Here is a 15,218-nt window from a genome sequence, read left to right as displayed (position 1 = left end):
GGCTGTGTTTCTTCCATTGTATGTCTTTGGCTCCTTTGTCGAATATCAGCTGGCTGTAGGCCTGTGGATTTATTTCTGGATCTTCTATTCTGTTCCATTGGCCTTCAGGTCTGTTTTTGTGCCAGTACCATGCTGTCTTTGTTATTATAGCTCTGTAGTAGAGTTTGAAATTCGGCATGGATAGCCCTCCCATGTTGTCTTTATTCCCTAGAATTGTTTTGGCTATTCTAGGTCTTTTGTTGTTCCATATGAATTTTTGGACTGTTTTATGTATTTCAGTGATGTACATCATTGGGATTTAATAGGAATTGCATTGAATTTGTATATTAACTTTGGAAGTATTACCATCTTTACTATATTAAGTTGGCCTATCCAAGAGCATGGGAGGTCTTTCCATTTCCTAGTGTCTTCTGCAGTTTCTTTCTTTAACTTTTTATAGTTTTCATTAAATAGTTCTTTTACATCTTTGGTTAGGTTAATTCCTAAATATTTTATTTTTTGGGAGGTTATTGTGAATGGGGTTACTCCCTTTATTTCCCTCTCTTCTTGTACATTGTCAGTGTACAGGAAGGCAACTGATTTTTGTGGGTTTATTTTGTATCCTGCTACCTAAACACTTTCTAAAAAATCACTTTTATATGTATTGGTTTGTTTTCAGATTAGCAAGTAAATAACTTGAAATAGCAAGGATATGTTAATTCAAAATGGTAGAACAATATATTTTTGCTTCTAATTGTTCAGGAGGTACTTGAATATTTAACCTATCTAATTTAGTCTAAGTATGTAAAGTGGGAAGGAAATGGAATGAACAGTGGAAGAGGCAACTACAGGTTGATTATTCCTTATCCTAAATGATTTAGATGTGTTTTAAATTTTTGAATACTTGCCAATACATAGTAAGTTATGTTGAGTCTACAACTCATGCTTAAATATGAAACTCATTTATGTTTCATAAACCTATTAGGAACTTAGATATATTTAGTGTGCCTGAGTTTGACTGATGTATTGTGTAAGGTCAGGTGTGGAATTTTCCATTTATGGCATTGGATCTCCTTTCAAAACATTGCAAATTTTGGGGTATCAAATTTCAATATGTAGTATAAATTTCTTATTAGAGATAAGAAGAGTCATGGATATATAAGGCTTTTGAAATGGAAGACTAGTATTTATTCCTACCTATGACTTTGTGTTACATAGCCTTTACAAACATACTTTACAATTGTGGGTCCTAGAGTATAGTCCTTCAGCCAGTCACATCATTTAGGAACTTGATTGAAGTACAAAAATCTGGATTGAGTTGGACATAAATAAACATAGAAATTTGACTTATACAATTATATATTCTGTAATTAGTTTTCTTTTGATTACTAAGAATATTCATACCATTTTTTATAAACTGACTGAAATATAAATAACAGTGAGCTATCTAGTACAATAATATAAGAAATGTTCAGTCAAGTATAAAATATAATTCTTTGTTTCATTTTTACTGGTGTTTCCTGGAGAAATGCTTGGTAGTTTTTCTTTATTAATGGAATTACTGTTATAATGCTATATTTGCAATGATAATTTATCTTTTTATGGATGCAGTTTTTACTCTTTCCAAAGATAAGAACAATTTGATTGTACATGTTCTAGGTCTGATGACACTGTGGAAGATGATAAAGAAAAGAAAGAGATTGGTTTTTTAACAATAGAAAATGGAATTGCACCAAACCATGGGTTCGTATTTTTTTGTTTTTTATTGTTCTGGTTTTGTCTATGTGATTTTTATAAATAAGATAACCTTTAAGGATATTTTCACGCATCATTTGTAATTTTAAAGTATTGTGAACATTTTGAACTATAAGTTTGCTACTGAATTCATTTCAAAAAAAGCATCTATTAAAGTAGAACTATAATTAAGGTCTGATAAACATGCCTTCTTTTTCTTTAATGCAATCAGAAGGCAAGTTTTCTTTTAAGAATAATTAAATTTTAAAAGAAGTAAGGTAAATAAAAGACATTTTGTATTATTTCAGTTAACTAAAATAGTGATAGGATATTGTTATTAAAATACTTTGTTCACTTTAATAACTTAAACTAAACATTTTATGTAACTTCAAATTTTTTAACTCAAAAAGTTTTAAAATTTAAAATGTAGCTTTTATTAAATTATTTTAAATACATGCAGAACAATTTTTTGTCATATTAAATTGTTGTAATATATTAAAATTGTGGGCATTTAAACCTTTTTTTTTTTTTTCTGTAGATTGACTTTCCCATTAAATTCATGCCTCAAGTATATGTACCCACCACCTTCAAGTACAATCCTAGCAAATATTGTAAATGCGTTGGCAAGTGTGCCTAAGTTCTATGTACAGGTATGCAGAATAAAGCTTATTTTCCTCCAAACTATGTTTTATGTAGCTTGATTCTATGCTGATTCTTTTGCTGACTTACAATTTTATGAATCAGAAAAAATTCCAAACAAAGCAATTTACAGTTTTAAATGCAATGAAATATTTCAGTATACGGCTCTCAAATGAAGATTTTCAAAAGCTGCATTATTAATGGATATTAAAGAGAAGGTACTTTTAAAAGTGTAATTTGTGGTAATTCTCTGTTACTTTAGAATATACTTTCAAAATACAGACATTCTTAAAGGAAAAGACATAGTAGATGCCTAAGCAGATTTTTAGCAATGTTACTTTTTTGAAGTAGATGTTTATTTTCCTATTATACTGTTTTATAACTCACACTAATTAGGAACAATGTTAAGAAAAATATTTTCAGTAAGTTTCACATAACATGATGTGAGACTTACTAACTCTTATTAATGTGAATAATTGTACTAGTAGAATGACTAATGTTGTAGGAAGACTAACATTCTAAGACATATCAGTGCCTTATTTCCATCCAGTCTTGCGATTAGAAAGGAAAAAGATGATTTTCCTTTGAAGTAAATTAATTAGTTGTGTTACTGCAATGTAAAATCTAGTAAAATCATCATTTTAATACTGCGTGATTTTAAATATTTTAACCCCTTAAGGTACTTCATCTTATGAATAAAATGAATTTACCTACACCTTTTGGACCAATTACTGCACGACCCCCCATGGTAAGAGAAATCTTAGAATTTTCAAGACCCATATTGTTTCCCCTTGCTGAGTGGTCAGTTACATAAGTATGTTAATAACCTTTTTCATTGAAAATAGGAACAAATGTATAGTAAATGTGATATGAATAATACAGCTGAGAACTAAATGTGGAGGAGAGACAACGAATGGAAAAATGCATTTGATTATGAAGACCAAATTTTTTCCAATATTTCTTTTAATTACATTTTATTATTTCAGTTACCTGAAAGTTGATTATTATCGTTTCAGTTCTAAAAGTTTTTTTAAGACATGCAAGATTAGTAATATGTTCACTAAAATTTATTGTGCAAGAATGGGCTGAGGCTGGGGCTGGGAAGATGGCTCAATGGTAGAGTGCTTGCCTTGCATGCCTGAGGCCCTGGGTTCGATTCCTTAGCACCACATAAGCAAAAAAGAAAAAAAAAGCCGGAGGTGGCGCTGTGGCTCAAGTGGTAGAGCGGTAGCCTTGAGCTGAAGAGCTGAGGGACAGCGCCCAGGCCCAGAGTTCAGGCCCCACTTCCGGACCCCAAAAAAAAAAAAGAATGGGCTGAGGCCATAGCTCAAGTTGTAGAGCACTTGCTTAGCCAGCATTAGGCTGAGTTCAAGTCCAGAAAAACAGTAACAAAAAAGAGAAGGTAGCCGGACACCAGTGGCTCACGCCTGTCATCCTAACTATTCAGGAGGCTGAGATCTCACGATCACGGTTCAAAGCCAGCTGGGCAGAAAATTCTGTGAGACTCTTATCTCCAGTAAACCACTAGAAAACCGAAAGTGGTGCTGTAGCTCAAGCAGTAGAGCACTCTCCTTGAGCTAAAGACAGGGAAAGTGCCCAGGCCCAGATTTCAAGCCCCATGACTGGCAAAAAAAAAAAAAGGTGCTATACTAATTTTTCAAATAATTTGGAGTATCTCTGTCTCCTCTTGAAATTATTTCAGTGTAATACTTGTATGTTTATAGATCGTTGTAATGCAAAATTGGAGAGAGGGATATTCTGTTCTGAGTCACTCAGAAAAACATTCTTCCCAGATTGATGCAGGCATTACCAAAATAGTCTGCAGATTAGAAGAGAAATGAAGATTATGTGTGGAGACTCTACGTTTCTTTGGCTCCGACTTGGTTGCAAGATGAAATGTTAGGGATATATGCAAATTTAGTCCACATGGTCTCCAAAGAGGGCAAAACAAATTTTTGATTAGCTAGTGGTCTGTCATAGAAGGTATTCTTAAATTCCTTTGAATTTATAAAATAATTTCATGAACTGACAAGAAATTAGAAGTATGGAATGTTAGTTCCGATGAATACCAAGTATTAAATATTTATATAAAATTATTTCTCAACATCACAGATTGCAGATATTTTTGTTTTTTTCTTTTAATTAGTATGAAGACTATATGCCATTGCATGCGCCTCTTCCACCTACGTCACCTCGACCACCTGAGGACCCTCCTTTGCCAGATGAGGATGAAGAATTATCTAGTGTAGAATCAGAATATGAGAGCAGTGATAACGAAGATCGACAGAGGTTTGTGGTATTAAATAACTGAATAAATTCTAAGAATCATAATTGGAAAAGACACTCAGATTTTTCTTATAGTTTATATATAATTCCTCTAAGTTTGGAGGCATTTGAATGTGTCCTCAACTTTCCTACCTCTAACACCTAAAGCGTATACAGTATCTATAGAGTAAGGCTAAAGAATGGACACTAGGCATGTAGGAAAAATTTGGGAACTATGCATAGAATTTTTTTGTTGATGGTAGTGGTCCTGGGGCTTAAACTCAGGGCCTGGTCTCTGTCCCTGAGCTTGTTTTTGTTCAAAGCTAGTGCTCTGCTACTTGAGCTACTTCTAGCCTTTTTGGTGGAGAAAAGAGCATCACAGGCGTTCTTGCCTAGCTTGGCTTTACTCCACAATCCTCAGGTCTCAGCCTTCTGAGTAACTAGGATTATAGGTATTCGAAACTGGCTCCTGGCTAAAAGTGTTATTCTTTATTGTTCTTCTCAATATACATATGTTATTTAAGGATTCTGGGAAAGGATAATGAATTGTTGGTGATGTTCAGATATATAATCTTTACCTGACTTGGTACCAGAATTTTGAAACATTTTCTGTCAAGCTGTGGAATAGTAAATATTTTGACTTTGTCAGGTAGTCTCTGGTACAAATATAACTCTGTCTACTCTTCTAGTAGTAAAGCAGTCAGAGCCAATGTGGTTGTCTCTGTATTCCATCAAAACTGTTGAGCAGGAAGTCAGCAGGATTTGGTCTATAGTTTGTTGATCTCTGCCCTCCAAGACTTACTTATCAAATGATAGGAATTTTAGGAAACTTCACAGAAACCACAATTAAAAGGATTTGTTGACATGAGGCAGAACGCACAGACTTGGAAAAAAGCATATGTAATCAACAGCAGTATTAATCTTAACTAAGTCATTGTCTCCTAAGTAGTGATTCTTTGTGGAAAAAGTTAAAAGTCAAAGGGGTGGTGCTAAAACTACAAAATGAGAGTGAATACAGTAGTTTTCTTCAATAGGAACATTTACCATAGCTGGCAATTCTAGGTTGAAATTTATTGCTGAACAAAGAGTAGTATAAAATGTTGCATTTGTTTAATTATCCTCTTTGAACTTGCCTGTTGTAAAAATGTAATAATACTGAGAACAGACCAGAAACACTTTTGTTTTGATTATTTTAATTTTTATTTAGTGATATAGTATGAAATGTTACCATTATTTCATATTGAGTATTGAACAAGAACAAAGCCTTTGCACTGTCAACTGCTGGTTGGTTGCCTCTCCCTTTAGCTCCTGGAAATGTGACAAAACTTAAGAAAAATAATAGTTAAATAAAAACTACCTGTTATATACTTAACCTTTAGAGGCTTAGTATACTCAGGCTAAGAAGCTCATATATAGATAATATGCTTTGAATAGAAAAATTTTAACAACAAATTTTGGTAAGCAGCCATTGATAAACGGCTGTAAAAATTTACCACATAGGTTTACATTTTTCCTTTTTTAGAGAAAAATATTTAAACTTCAATCATACCTTTCTCTGTGTCTCTGACTTTCTTATGTAGGTATATTTGTTTTCCTCTCAGATTTCAAAAATGAAACCCAAAGTAGTATTACATGGCAAATAAAACTTGTTACTGGTGGGTTTTAAGACCCTGCTCAGTGTGGTTAATATTGGACTGGAAAAGTACAATAAAGTTCCTTGTATTGGGTGATTGTATATCTTTGTTCAGTTTAGCATGAAGTCCAGTGATTTCATTTGAGCACTGAATAATGTTTATAAAAAAAATTCTTGAAACTAGAGAAAAATATAATTAAGTAAATGCTTAATTCTTTGAAATCGAGCGATTCATTTAGAGTATGAGCTTTTGTGAAATTGGTTGTTGATAGCTTAGAAGTTATCCTTATTCCATATAAATATATTTTATATTCATACATATTATGAAATCCATAAGAGTTATATTTCATTAATACATTTCAAATAAGTAAATTTTGCTGTAATTTATTTTAAATACCCAAATAAAAATTGCTGCTTAACAGAATTAGTGTTAATTAAATTCTAGATAAGGAAATCTTATGTTTCTTCTGTTAATTATAGAATGACTAAACTGATGGAACTAGCAAATCTTCAGCCCAAAAGACCAAAAACAACAAAGCAACGTCATGTGAGAAAAAAGCGAAAGATAAAAGATATGTTGACTACACCATCATTTGCTTCACACAGGTAATTTTGGTTAGGGTTATGAAATGAAAGTTATCTGAATATATGTGGCTTGCTTTTTTAACTTAACTTTTTCTCAGTCAGGTTTTGTTTAATATTAGTTTAACTGGTTGACCACTGGCTTTCTATTCACCAAATTCCTAAGTAGTCATCATTTCCTGACAGTTTACCAGCATTTCATTCTACTTCATAACCCAAGAGTTAAAATTTTCCTTTTTATATTGCCATGTTAATTGTCATTAAGATAGTGAGTTTTTCTAAATTACTTTTTTCCCCATTTTCCCTCTAAAATCTGAATTCACTCTTTTTCTGTTTTTTTTTTTTTCTTTTTGTTGTTGGGTTTTGTTGCCAGTACTAGGTTGTTGCCAGTACTATGTTTGAACACCAGCCCTCACATTCTTACTCAGCTTTTCTGCCCATACCTGGCTTTGTATCACCTGAGCCACACTTTTCAGTTGTTGCTTATTTCTGGTTAATTAGAGATAAAAGTCTTCCAGATTTGTCTGTCTTGGCCGGCTTTGAAACCTTATCATCAGATCTCAGAATCCTGAGTAGCTAGGATAATAGGTATGAGCCACTTCCACCAGGCTTTATTTCACTCATTGTAGAAATAATACTGCATAAAAGTAGCGTGATGCCCCAGCTATGTCTGACTTGACACCACCATCTTTTTCATCTCTACAGCAGTGCTAATCAGCCAAAACAAGTAACGTATGCTACCCTGAATTTTCCACAGAAGAAGCTATTGTTACTATTTAAACTCATTGCACCCAGAATCTTATTATTTTCAGTTTAGAAACTTGACATGTTATACATCTTTTTTACAATCAACAGTCTGGTACAACTAGTAGCTATTATGTTAGCCAAAACAACACTATCACATGGTGTATAAAATATAGCACATTAAGGACTCATGCATGAACATAGAAAAATTTGGTGCCTTTTCTATTTTTTCATTATTGATGAATATAATGGAGTTTAAAATCAGCACTCAGGTCTTACTTTTTTCATTCACCAAGTGACTTTGCTCAGGTTATTAACATCTTTAGCCTCAATCCCCTCAACACTTACTATTTAGTAGTACCCACAATAGCTTATTTGTTGTTTATTAAAGTTCTAAGCCTAGATGACTTTGTACAGTACCTATAATGTAAATTTGAAATAGTAACTGCTTTTCTTAGGATTATTTATAATACAGACTCATTGTGTGATTATTTTTACATAGCAACTTACATCCTGTGCTGTTACCTTCGGATGTATTTGATCAGCCACAACCTGTAGGTAATAAAAGAATTGAATTCCATATATCTACTGACATGTCAACAGCATTTAAGCAAGATTTAGAGAAGGAACATGAGGAAAAAAATTGTGGTAAGAATAATCTAGTTCTTTACTATGCTGAAGTCAGCTTTTGTGTTAGAATTGTTTTATATATGATGTTTTTGTATTTTAGTATTCCTGAACTTCATTTAACTTATGCAGTTAGGTTTTCCTCAGTATCATGGAATAATGTCCATTTCCAACTTCTTAATGTAATGAACAAAAGGTTTAAGTGAATCAATGAATTTATCACTTAGTTTTTGCTAGTTTTATCTGGGATAAAATTCATTGTTTTTTTGTTTTGGTATTGATGTCCACATTAGAAACAAAAAATGATTGCTTACATTTCAATCTTTAGCTTTTTAACATTTTAGTCTTATCTTTACAATAATACTGGGAATTGACCCCCCCCCCATAGTGCATATGCTAGCCAAAGACTTTTCCACTGAACTACATCTCTACCACTCATCTTAATGTTCTAATCTCTTTAAAAGATTTAGTGTTTTACAACATTCTGATGTATCACAGTGAAGTCTTTGTAATCATTATATAATCTTGAGTGACTATTCCATTATTAAAATGCTTTTACTGCATGATTTACTTAATTACATTTTTGTTCATACAGTATTATTTAATAATATTTCAGTTACCCCTGAAGACTCACTACTATTTACTCCCTATTAATCAGATGTCTGTTTGATACTTCAGTTTGAGTGTATTAAAATAGAAATGATTTTCTTCCATTTTACATGCCTTCTAAGTAGTGCCATAAAGACTATGTGTCTGTTTATTTTCTGTCTGTTGCTTTTTAATGCTACAATATCTGAATTAAATGATAATGAGAAATATGGTGGCCTTCAGTGCTTGATTTATTTACTATTTGGGTTTTAATGGGAAATTTTTCTGTGCTTGTTCTAAAGCATTGAGAAACACAAGAATTTAATTTGCATACTTACTTTCCTAAATTATAAATACAGAATTTCTGAAGAAAGAGACTTCTGTGATTTGATTAAAGATTTATTATAGGGTTATATGGCCCATGATTTTGACATTTCCTAAATGTCAATAACTAACAATTACATTTATAAAGCCATGATGTTCACTAGAACTTACTGTGAACTTTACGTTATCCAAAAAATGGCTACTAGCCACCCGTGACTATTGAAACATTTGAAATGTGGCTATGACAATTGTAGAATTAAATAAGACTTTTTAATGACTAATGTTAACATTGATCTCTTAGATTTACCTGCAACTGACGCTGATGCTTCAAATGTAGGTTTTGGAAAAATCTTTCCCAAACCTAATTTGAGTGTTCCAGAAGAAAATAATGAAGACTCTGATGAAATGCCCTCAGAATGTATCTCTAGAAGAGAGTTAGAAAAGGGCAGAATTTCTAGACAAGGTACTGTCATAAAACAAAATACCACCTATTTTGTTTTACTTTTTAAACTTTGCTGTTTTCATTTTATATTTTTTTACTATACAAAAAAATCAAGTCCCTTGATGTGTTATATGCCTTAATTTAAAGTACAAGTTCCATTTCAGTATTTCTCTTCATTTAATGTTTTGTGATTACCTTACATTTTATAAGAAGTTCTTTTCCAAATAGTTTTTCCAGACTGTATGTGTTTAGAAAAAAATCTTTTCTAAAATTTTCATTTGCTCATAAAATAAACCGATGTGGTCCGTAAGTCTGAAGTTATGTATTATAAATCACATAGTCTATAGACTATCCCAGTAGTATATTATACAAACAATTAAAAAGTAAATGATTAGAGAATTATATAGTTATCAAGAATAGATTACTGGAAGTAAATATGGGGCACTATAAAGGGGTTCACAGACTGAAGTACATGATGATTGGTTTTTAATTATTATATATTAGCATTTAAATATGGAAGTAGAGAATGGTTTGACAAATTCACTTTAAACAATATTTTTGAAATAATTGATACCAGATAAGCTTTAGTTTTTGTTTTAGTAATGTAAGTTATCTTAAATTTAATAGTAGTATATTTCATATGGGCCAAATTTTAGTTATTTTTGGATGTATGAAAAATTTAAAACAAGTGTTCCTATTTTTTCTTGTAATCATTTCAGACTTTAATGTGGCTTGTATCATTTAATAATATTGCAACTAACGTCTGTGGTATTAACCTTTTTTTTTTTTTTTTTTCTTTTCTGTCGGTAGTGGGGCCTGAACTCTGGGCTTGGGCGCTGTCCCTCAGCTCTTCAGCTCAAGGCTAGTGCTCTACCACTAGAGCTACAGCACCACTTCCGGCATATTAACATTTGCTTAAAGCTCATTTTGCTATTTTCAAAATTACTTAGAATGTTTTTTAAAAAAATTGAGATGTTTTAATAGTCTATCCTTGTTTTGTTTTAAAAGAAATGGAAAAGCTTTCAGTTTTCCGAAGTTATGAGCCTGGTGAACCCAACTGTAGAATTTATGTAAAGAATTTAGCCAAACATGTTCAAGAAAAGGTAAGTTGAAACTTATAAACTACTTTTATTATTTTAATTTTTTCTCCTGCTTCTCTTACTGTTTTTTTTTTATTAAATTCCTAGGACCTTAAATTTATTTTTGGAAGATATGTTGATTTTTCATCTGAAACACAAAAGATAATGTAAGTGGCATCAAAGTCTCAAATTATGTTTTACTTGTCATGAATTTAGTGCCTTTATTACTTTTCAGATAAAAATTACATAAAGAAATTAGTCTGTTTTGTAAGTACATTTTCATAGATCTAAAACATGAGCTGACGCTTTCCGTAAATGAGCAAAAGAGAAAATTTTTAAATTTTCACTTTATTACAGGCCATATTATATCACTGCTATTCAATTTTGTATTCCTTATATGAAAGGAGGTATAAACAATGCATCAGCAAATGGTTGTATTCCAATAAAGGTTTACAGAAACAGGTCTGTGATGAATCCTAATCTCTCCTATAAAAAATTGCTGTTCAACTTTAAGAATCATCTCAAGAGCTTGGAAAATAGTTTCAAAGCCTCATTCCTAGGAATCTGATTTCCTAGACTGAGTTAGGACTCGTGAATTTTTATTTCTAAGATGTTATTAGATGTTGCTGAGGGTACTGGTTCAATGTCTATAGTTTGGAAAGTGTTACTGTAATGATTCACCCAAGAGTATATAGCAATCAGGGAAATTTTTCTAGTTTTGCATTCTGGCAAGAGAAAAAAAATGAAAAATATACTACATTAAGCAAAACTCCCAATTCTGTGAAAGCAGAAGATATGAATTGATTCATAGATATTATTAAAACAGTTTATAGTTAGAATTTTATTTTCAAAATTCTGTTAATTCAGAATTAATAAAGATTCTTGATAATATAAATTGAAAGTAAAATACTTTATTAAGTGGAAGTAAATAGCAAGTAACTTTTGCTAATTTTATTTTGACTTTTTGAGTGAAACCAATGCAATACCTGTGTGTTTTTTAGATAGCTATACATAAACGAGACCCTGTCTTAAAATTCTCCATTTATAGTCAGAAGTGTCTTATGAAGGTATCAGAAGCTAATTTTCTCTGTCCAGACAAGATGCTTGTTTTTTTTTCTTGCAAATGGATTATGATTATAAGAAAAGCTAAGTCATTTATATATTCACATATGGAAATTCATGTAAACATTGTTTTCAGTATTTCCTATAATTAGAATTTATAGCTAAAGTTATTTCATATGAAGAAAATATAGATAACAAAGTAATTGTTTTCTATGAGTCTAGAGGTAATGATATGCAAAACAGTTTTACTACTTATTTATCATTTTTTAACACTTGAGTGTTAAACATAACTGTTCCTCTTCTTCTCTCCACCCCCATCCTTTTGCTTAATTTCTGTTTGGTAAAGAGGCTCAGGTTTTCTCCTAGGCTAGCTTAGACTTCATTCCTCCTATTTATGCGCCCCACATAACTGAGATGTTAAGTACATTCTACTACAGCCAGTTATTGGACAGGCCCCAAACTTTTCTCCATTTGTTTTGCTTTGCTAATATTTGGGATTACAGACCTGATCACCATGGCTAATATTTTTTTGTTTTTACTGTCTAATGCTAGACCATATTATGCTTGTAAGTTACAATCTCATCTTTTTCTGTAGCCTTTAAATACAGGGTTTTTGTCTCAAAAATGTTGAAAAAGTGTATAGTACAACACTGGAAACAGTACCAATGCTATCTGCTTTGAAGAGTCAGTCATTTTAAATATTATTCATAAAATGATGGTTTTTGTCTAGATAAGTAATGGCAAATTCCTTAAGTTCCTTTTCTGCCTTGAAATCCTATAAATTCTTAACACAAGTTCCTGTTAGCCTTTTAATTTTAGTATTTTGTTATTTGAGCAGATATTATTGGATTGAATGTTCAAATTAAGACAAATATGGGTGTAAAATAAAAACTTGAAAAAGTTGTTCTGATGAGTGTATAGTTTAGGTGGTAGTGACACTTGCTAGCATATGGAAGACCTGGGTTGGTTCACACTTCTTGAAATAAGTCACAGTAATGCTGTGTAGATAGATAGATAGAGCATAGCATTTTACCTACTTGTAGACTAAGTAGAATTTTGGAAAGCCTGCCTAGTAGATAATATCATGTCATATACTAGATTTCACTTTGAAATAGCAAACTTTTAAGTTATTTACTATATTTGCCTATGGTAGATTGAAACTTACATTCTGTGAATCACAATGATTTTTATTTCTCTTAGGTTTGATATACGCTTAATGAAAGAAGGTCGCATGAAAGGACAGGCTTTCATTGGACTTCCAAATGAAAAGGCTGCAGCTAAAGCCTTAAAGGAAGCAAATGGATATGTTCTTTTTGGAAAACCTATGGTGGTTGTATCCTTTAAGTCAATCTGCCCCCAAACTATGTTATTTTAAGAAGGGTATGACAAACTAACTCTCATGTTATCCTTTATTAAAATCTCGACAATTAACATTCTAGCTTGAGCAACTTGGTAACAGTTAAAATATTTCTTAACTGAAACAGGTGGCACACTTTTTAGATTTTTATTTGAAAATAAGGGAACTTTGGTACTATGTAGGCACTGAACTTTGGCTATTTCTAATTTTTTTTTTTTTTTTGGTCTGGTCGTGGGCCTGAACTCTGGGCCTGGGCGCTGTCCCTCAGCTCTTCAGCTCAAGGCTAGCGCTCTACCACTTGAGCCACAGAGCCACTTCCATCTTTTTTTTTTTTTCTTTTTGCTTATGTGTTGCTGAGGAATTGAATCCAGGGCCTCAGGCATGCAAGGCAAGTGCTCTACCACTGAGTCACCTTCCCAGCCCCATTTCTAATTTTTATGTCTAATTTACACAGCTTGAGAGGATATTATGGTACCAGGAGCTGGCAGCTCATTCTTCAGTCCTACGTATCAGGAGGATGAGGTCTGAGGATCACAGTTTGAAGCCAGCCTGGGCAAGGAAGTCTGAAGTTTTCTTATCTCCACTAAACTACCAAAACAGCTAGAAGTGGAGCTGTGGCTCAATTGGTAGAGCACTAGCCTTGTGCAGAAAGGCCTGCAGGCCTTGAATTCACTCAGGCCCTGAATTCAAGCCCCAGGACAAGCACCAAAATAAATAAATAAAAGTATATTATGATATAGATTAAAGATTTATAGTATCCAGAAATTCATTTGGAGTCACTGAAAAGAAAGTTATTATAACTTCTACTTGATATTTTATTATTGCATTCTATTTAATTATCTTAATACCAAGTTATATCACTATAATTTACCATCTTTTTTCAGTAGTGAATGCAGTTTGCAAACTAAAAATTAAGGGAAAAGAAAAGGTGCATAGGCCCAAGTGTGAAAAGTAATGATTGAAAAGAAAAAGTAGTTCTTTGTAACTGCATGCAGGAGGCAGTAAAAGTAAATTTAAAAAGTGCATTGAGGTCCTATATTAAGAAGTTACTGATAATTATCTAGAAACATCTTCATATTAATAAAAGAAACCTTAATTTAAAAATACTAGCAATTTGCTCGATCTGCCAGACCAAAACAAGATTCTAAAGAAGGAAAAAGAAAGCGATAAGGGTTAGTAATGGTAAGTATGGCTAAAATGTAATGAGAAGGCATCATTTTCTTAAGATTTGCAAATTGTAAGAAAATACTTGGTAAAAGTAATGTTAGTATCTTTTGAATTTTTAGGGAAATATCTACATGTAATGTATTCCCATTAATTTCAAAATTGTGATTTCAGGCTAAATTGAAAGAAACAATTTTATAAGGTGTTATATCTTCTATTTTCATTTACTTTTTTTTCTAAAGAAGGCTTTTAAACTAGCATATATTGCAATCACATGGAGACTTTGACAAAACATTGCTGTATCTTCAAGAGATTCTGATTTAGTTGGTCTGAAATTGGTAACCTAAAGTCCTACTTCTTGTGACTGACAGATTTCTCACTATTCAGTACTTTGCGGCAAGTGTCTGGCAAGCCAGAGCAAATGGTTAAAACTCTTGGTAGCGTTTGAGAATGTATGTAACTAGTACATTACCTGGCAGTTAAAGGGGAATTGTTCCAGAGGTCACACTTCAAAAGCTCTTAGATAATTAAAAGCAAGAGTTTCCTCCTCTTCAAATTTGTTAGTGATGAGTATACATGTATTTTGTCAAACATACTTGTTTCTTGAACAAGTAGTTTTAATGTTTAAATAATGAGTAGGAATGGTATAATTAAATATTATAACTGTCAAAGTTTAAGGCTATTCTTGTAGCTTATAACTGCATGCCTAGCTACTCAAGAGATGGAGGTAGGGAGTTTTATGTTTCAAAGCTAGCCCAGAGAAGACACCACCTCCATTAATGTACCTGTCATTCCAGTTATTGGGAAAATGTACATAGAAGAATTGTGGTCTAAGCCGACCTGGGAAAAGGCAGGACCCTATTTTAAAAAATATCAAAAATAAGCATGGCTGGGGGTAATGTTCAAGTGTTATTTAGATTACCTACCTAGTAAGTGTAGGATCTTGAGTTCAGATCTTAGTACCTCCAAGTAAAATACGTAGTTTGTTACTGCGTTAAG

General features: G+C 32.3%; 1 protein-coding gene across 5 annotated transcripts in view; it reads left to right on the top strand.

The window, feature by feature from the left end:
- Rnpc3 (RNA-binding region (RNP1, RRM) containing 3) overlaps positions 1-15,218 on the top strand; it is a 39,711-nt gene that overhangs the window by 8,279 nt on the left and 16,214 nt on the right. For 3 of the 5 annotated variants that reach the window (XR_001175634.1, XM_013031410.1, XM_013031412.1), the window contains exons 4-14: positions 1,639-1,722; positions 2,252-2,363; positions 3,032-3,100; positions 4,499-4,641; positions 6,731-6,856; positions 8,079-8,224; positions 9,417-9,578; positions 10,566-10,660; positions 10,745-10,803; positions 12,899-13,031; positions 14,166-14,237. Coding sequence is in view for 4 of the 5 variants with exons in the window: in XM_013031410.1 (XP_012886864.1) it covers positions 1,639-1,722; positions 2,252-2,363; positions 3,032-3,100; positions 4,499-4,641; positions 6,731-6,856; positions 8,079-8,224; positions 9,417-9,578; positions 10,566-10,660; positions 10,745-10,803; positions 12,899-13,031; positions 14,166-14,225 (1,189 nt within the window). In the remaining variant the exon portion in view is untranslated. The remainder of the gene's footprint in view (positions 1-1,638; positions 1,723-2,251; positions 2,364-3,031; positions 3,101-4,498; positions 4,642-6,730; positions 6,857-8,078; positions 8,225-9,416; positions 9,579-10,565; positions 10,661-10,744; positions 10,804-12,898; positions 13,032-14,165; positions 14,238-15,218) is intronic. The other 2 variants (XM_013031411.1, XM_013031413.1) reach the window with 1 other exon arrangement.

Source organism: Dipodomys ordii, unplaced genomic scaffold, assembly GCF_000151885.1.
Source record: "Dipodomys ordii isolate 6190 unplaced genomic scaffold, Dord_2.0 Scaffold139, whole genome shotgun sequence".
In the NCBI taxonomy this organism is placed as follows: domain Eukaryota; kingdom Metazoa; phylum Chordata; class Mammalia; order Rodentia; family Heteromyidae; genus Dipodomys; species Dipodomys ordii.
Note: the sequence above shows the minus strand (reverse complement) of the source record. Positions and strands in the feature narration are given on the sequence as shown.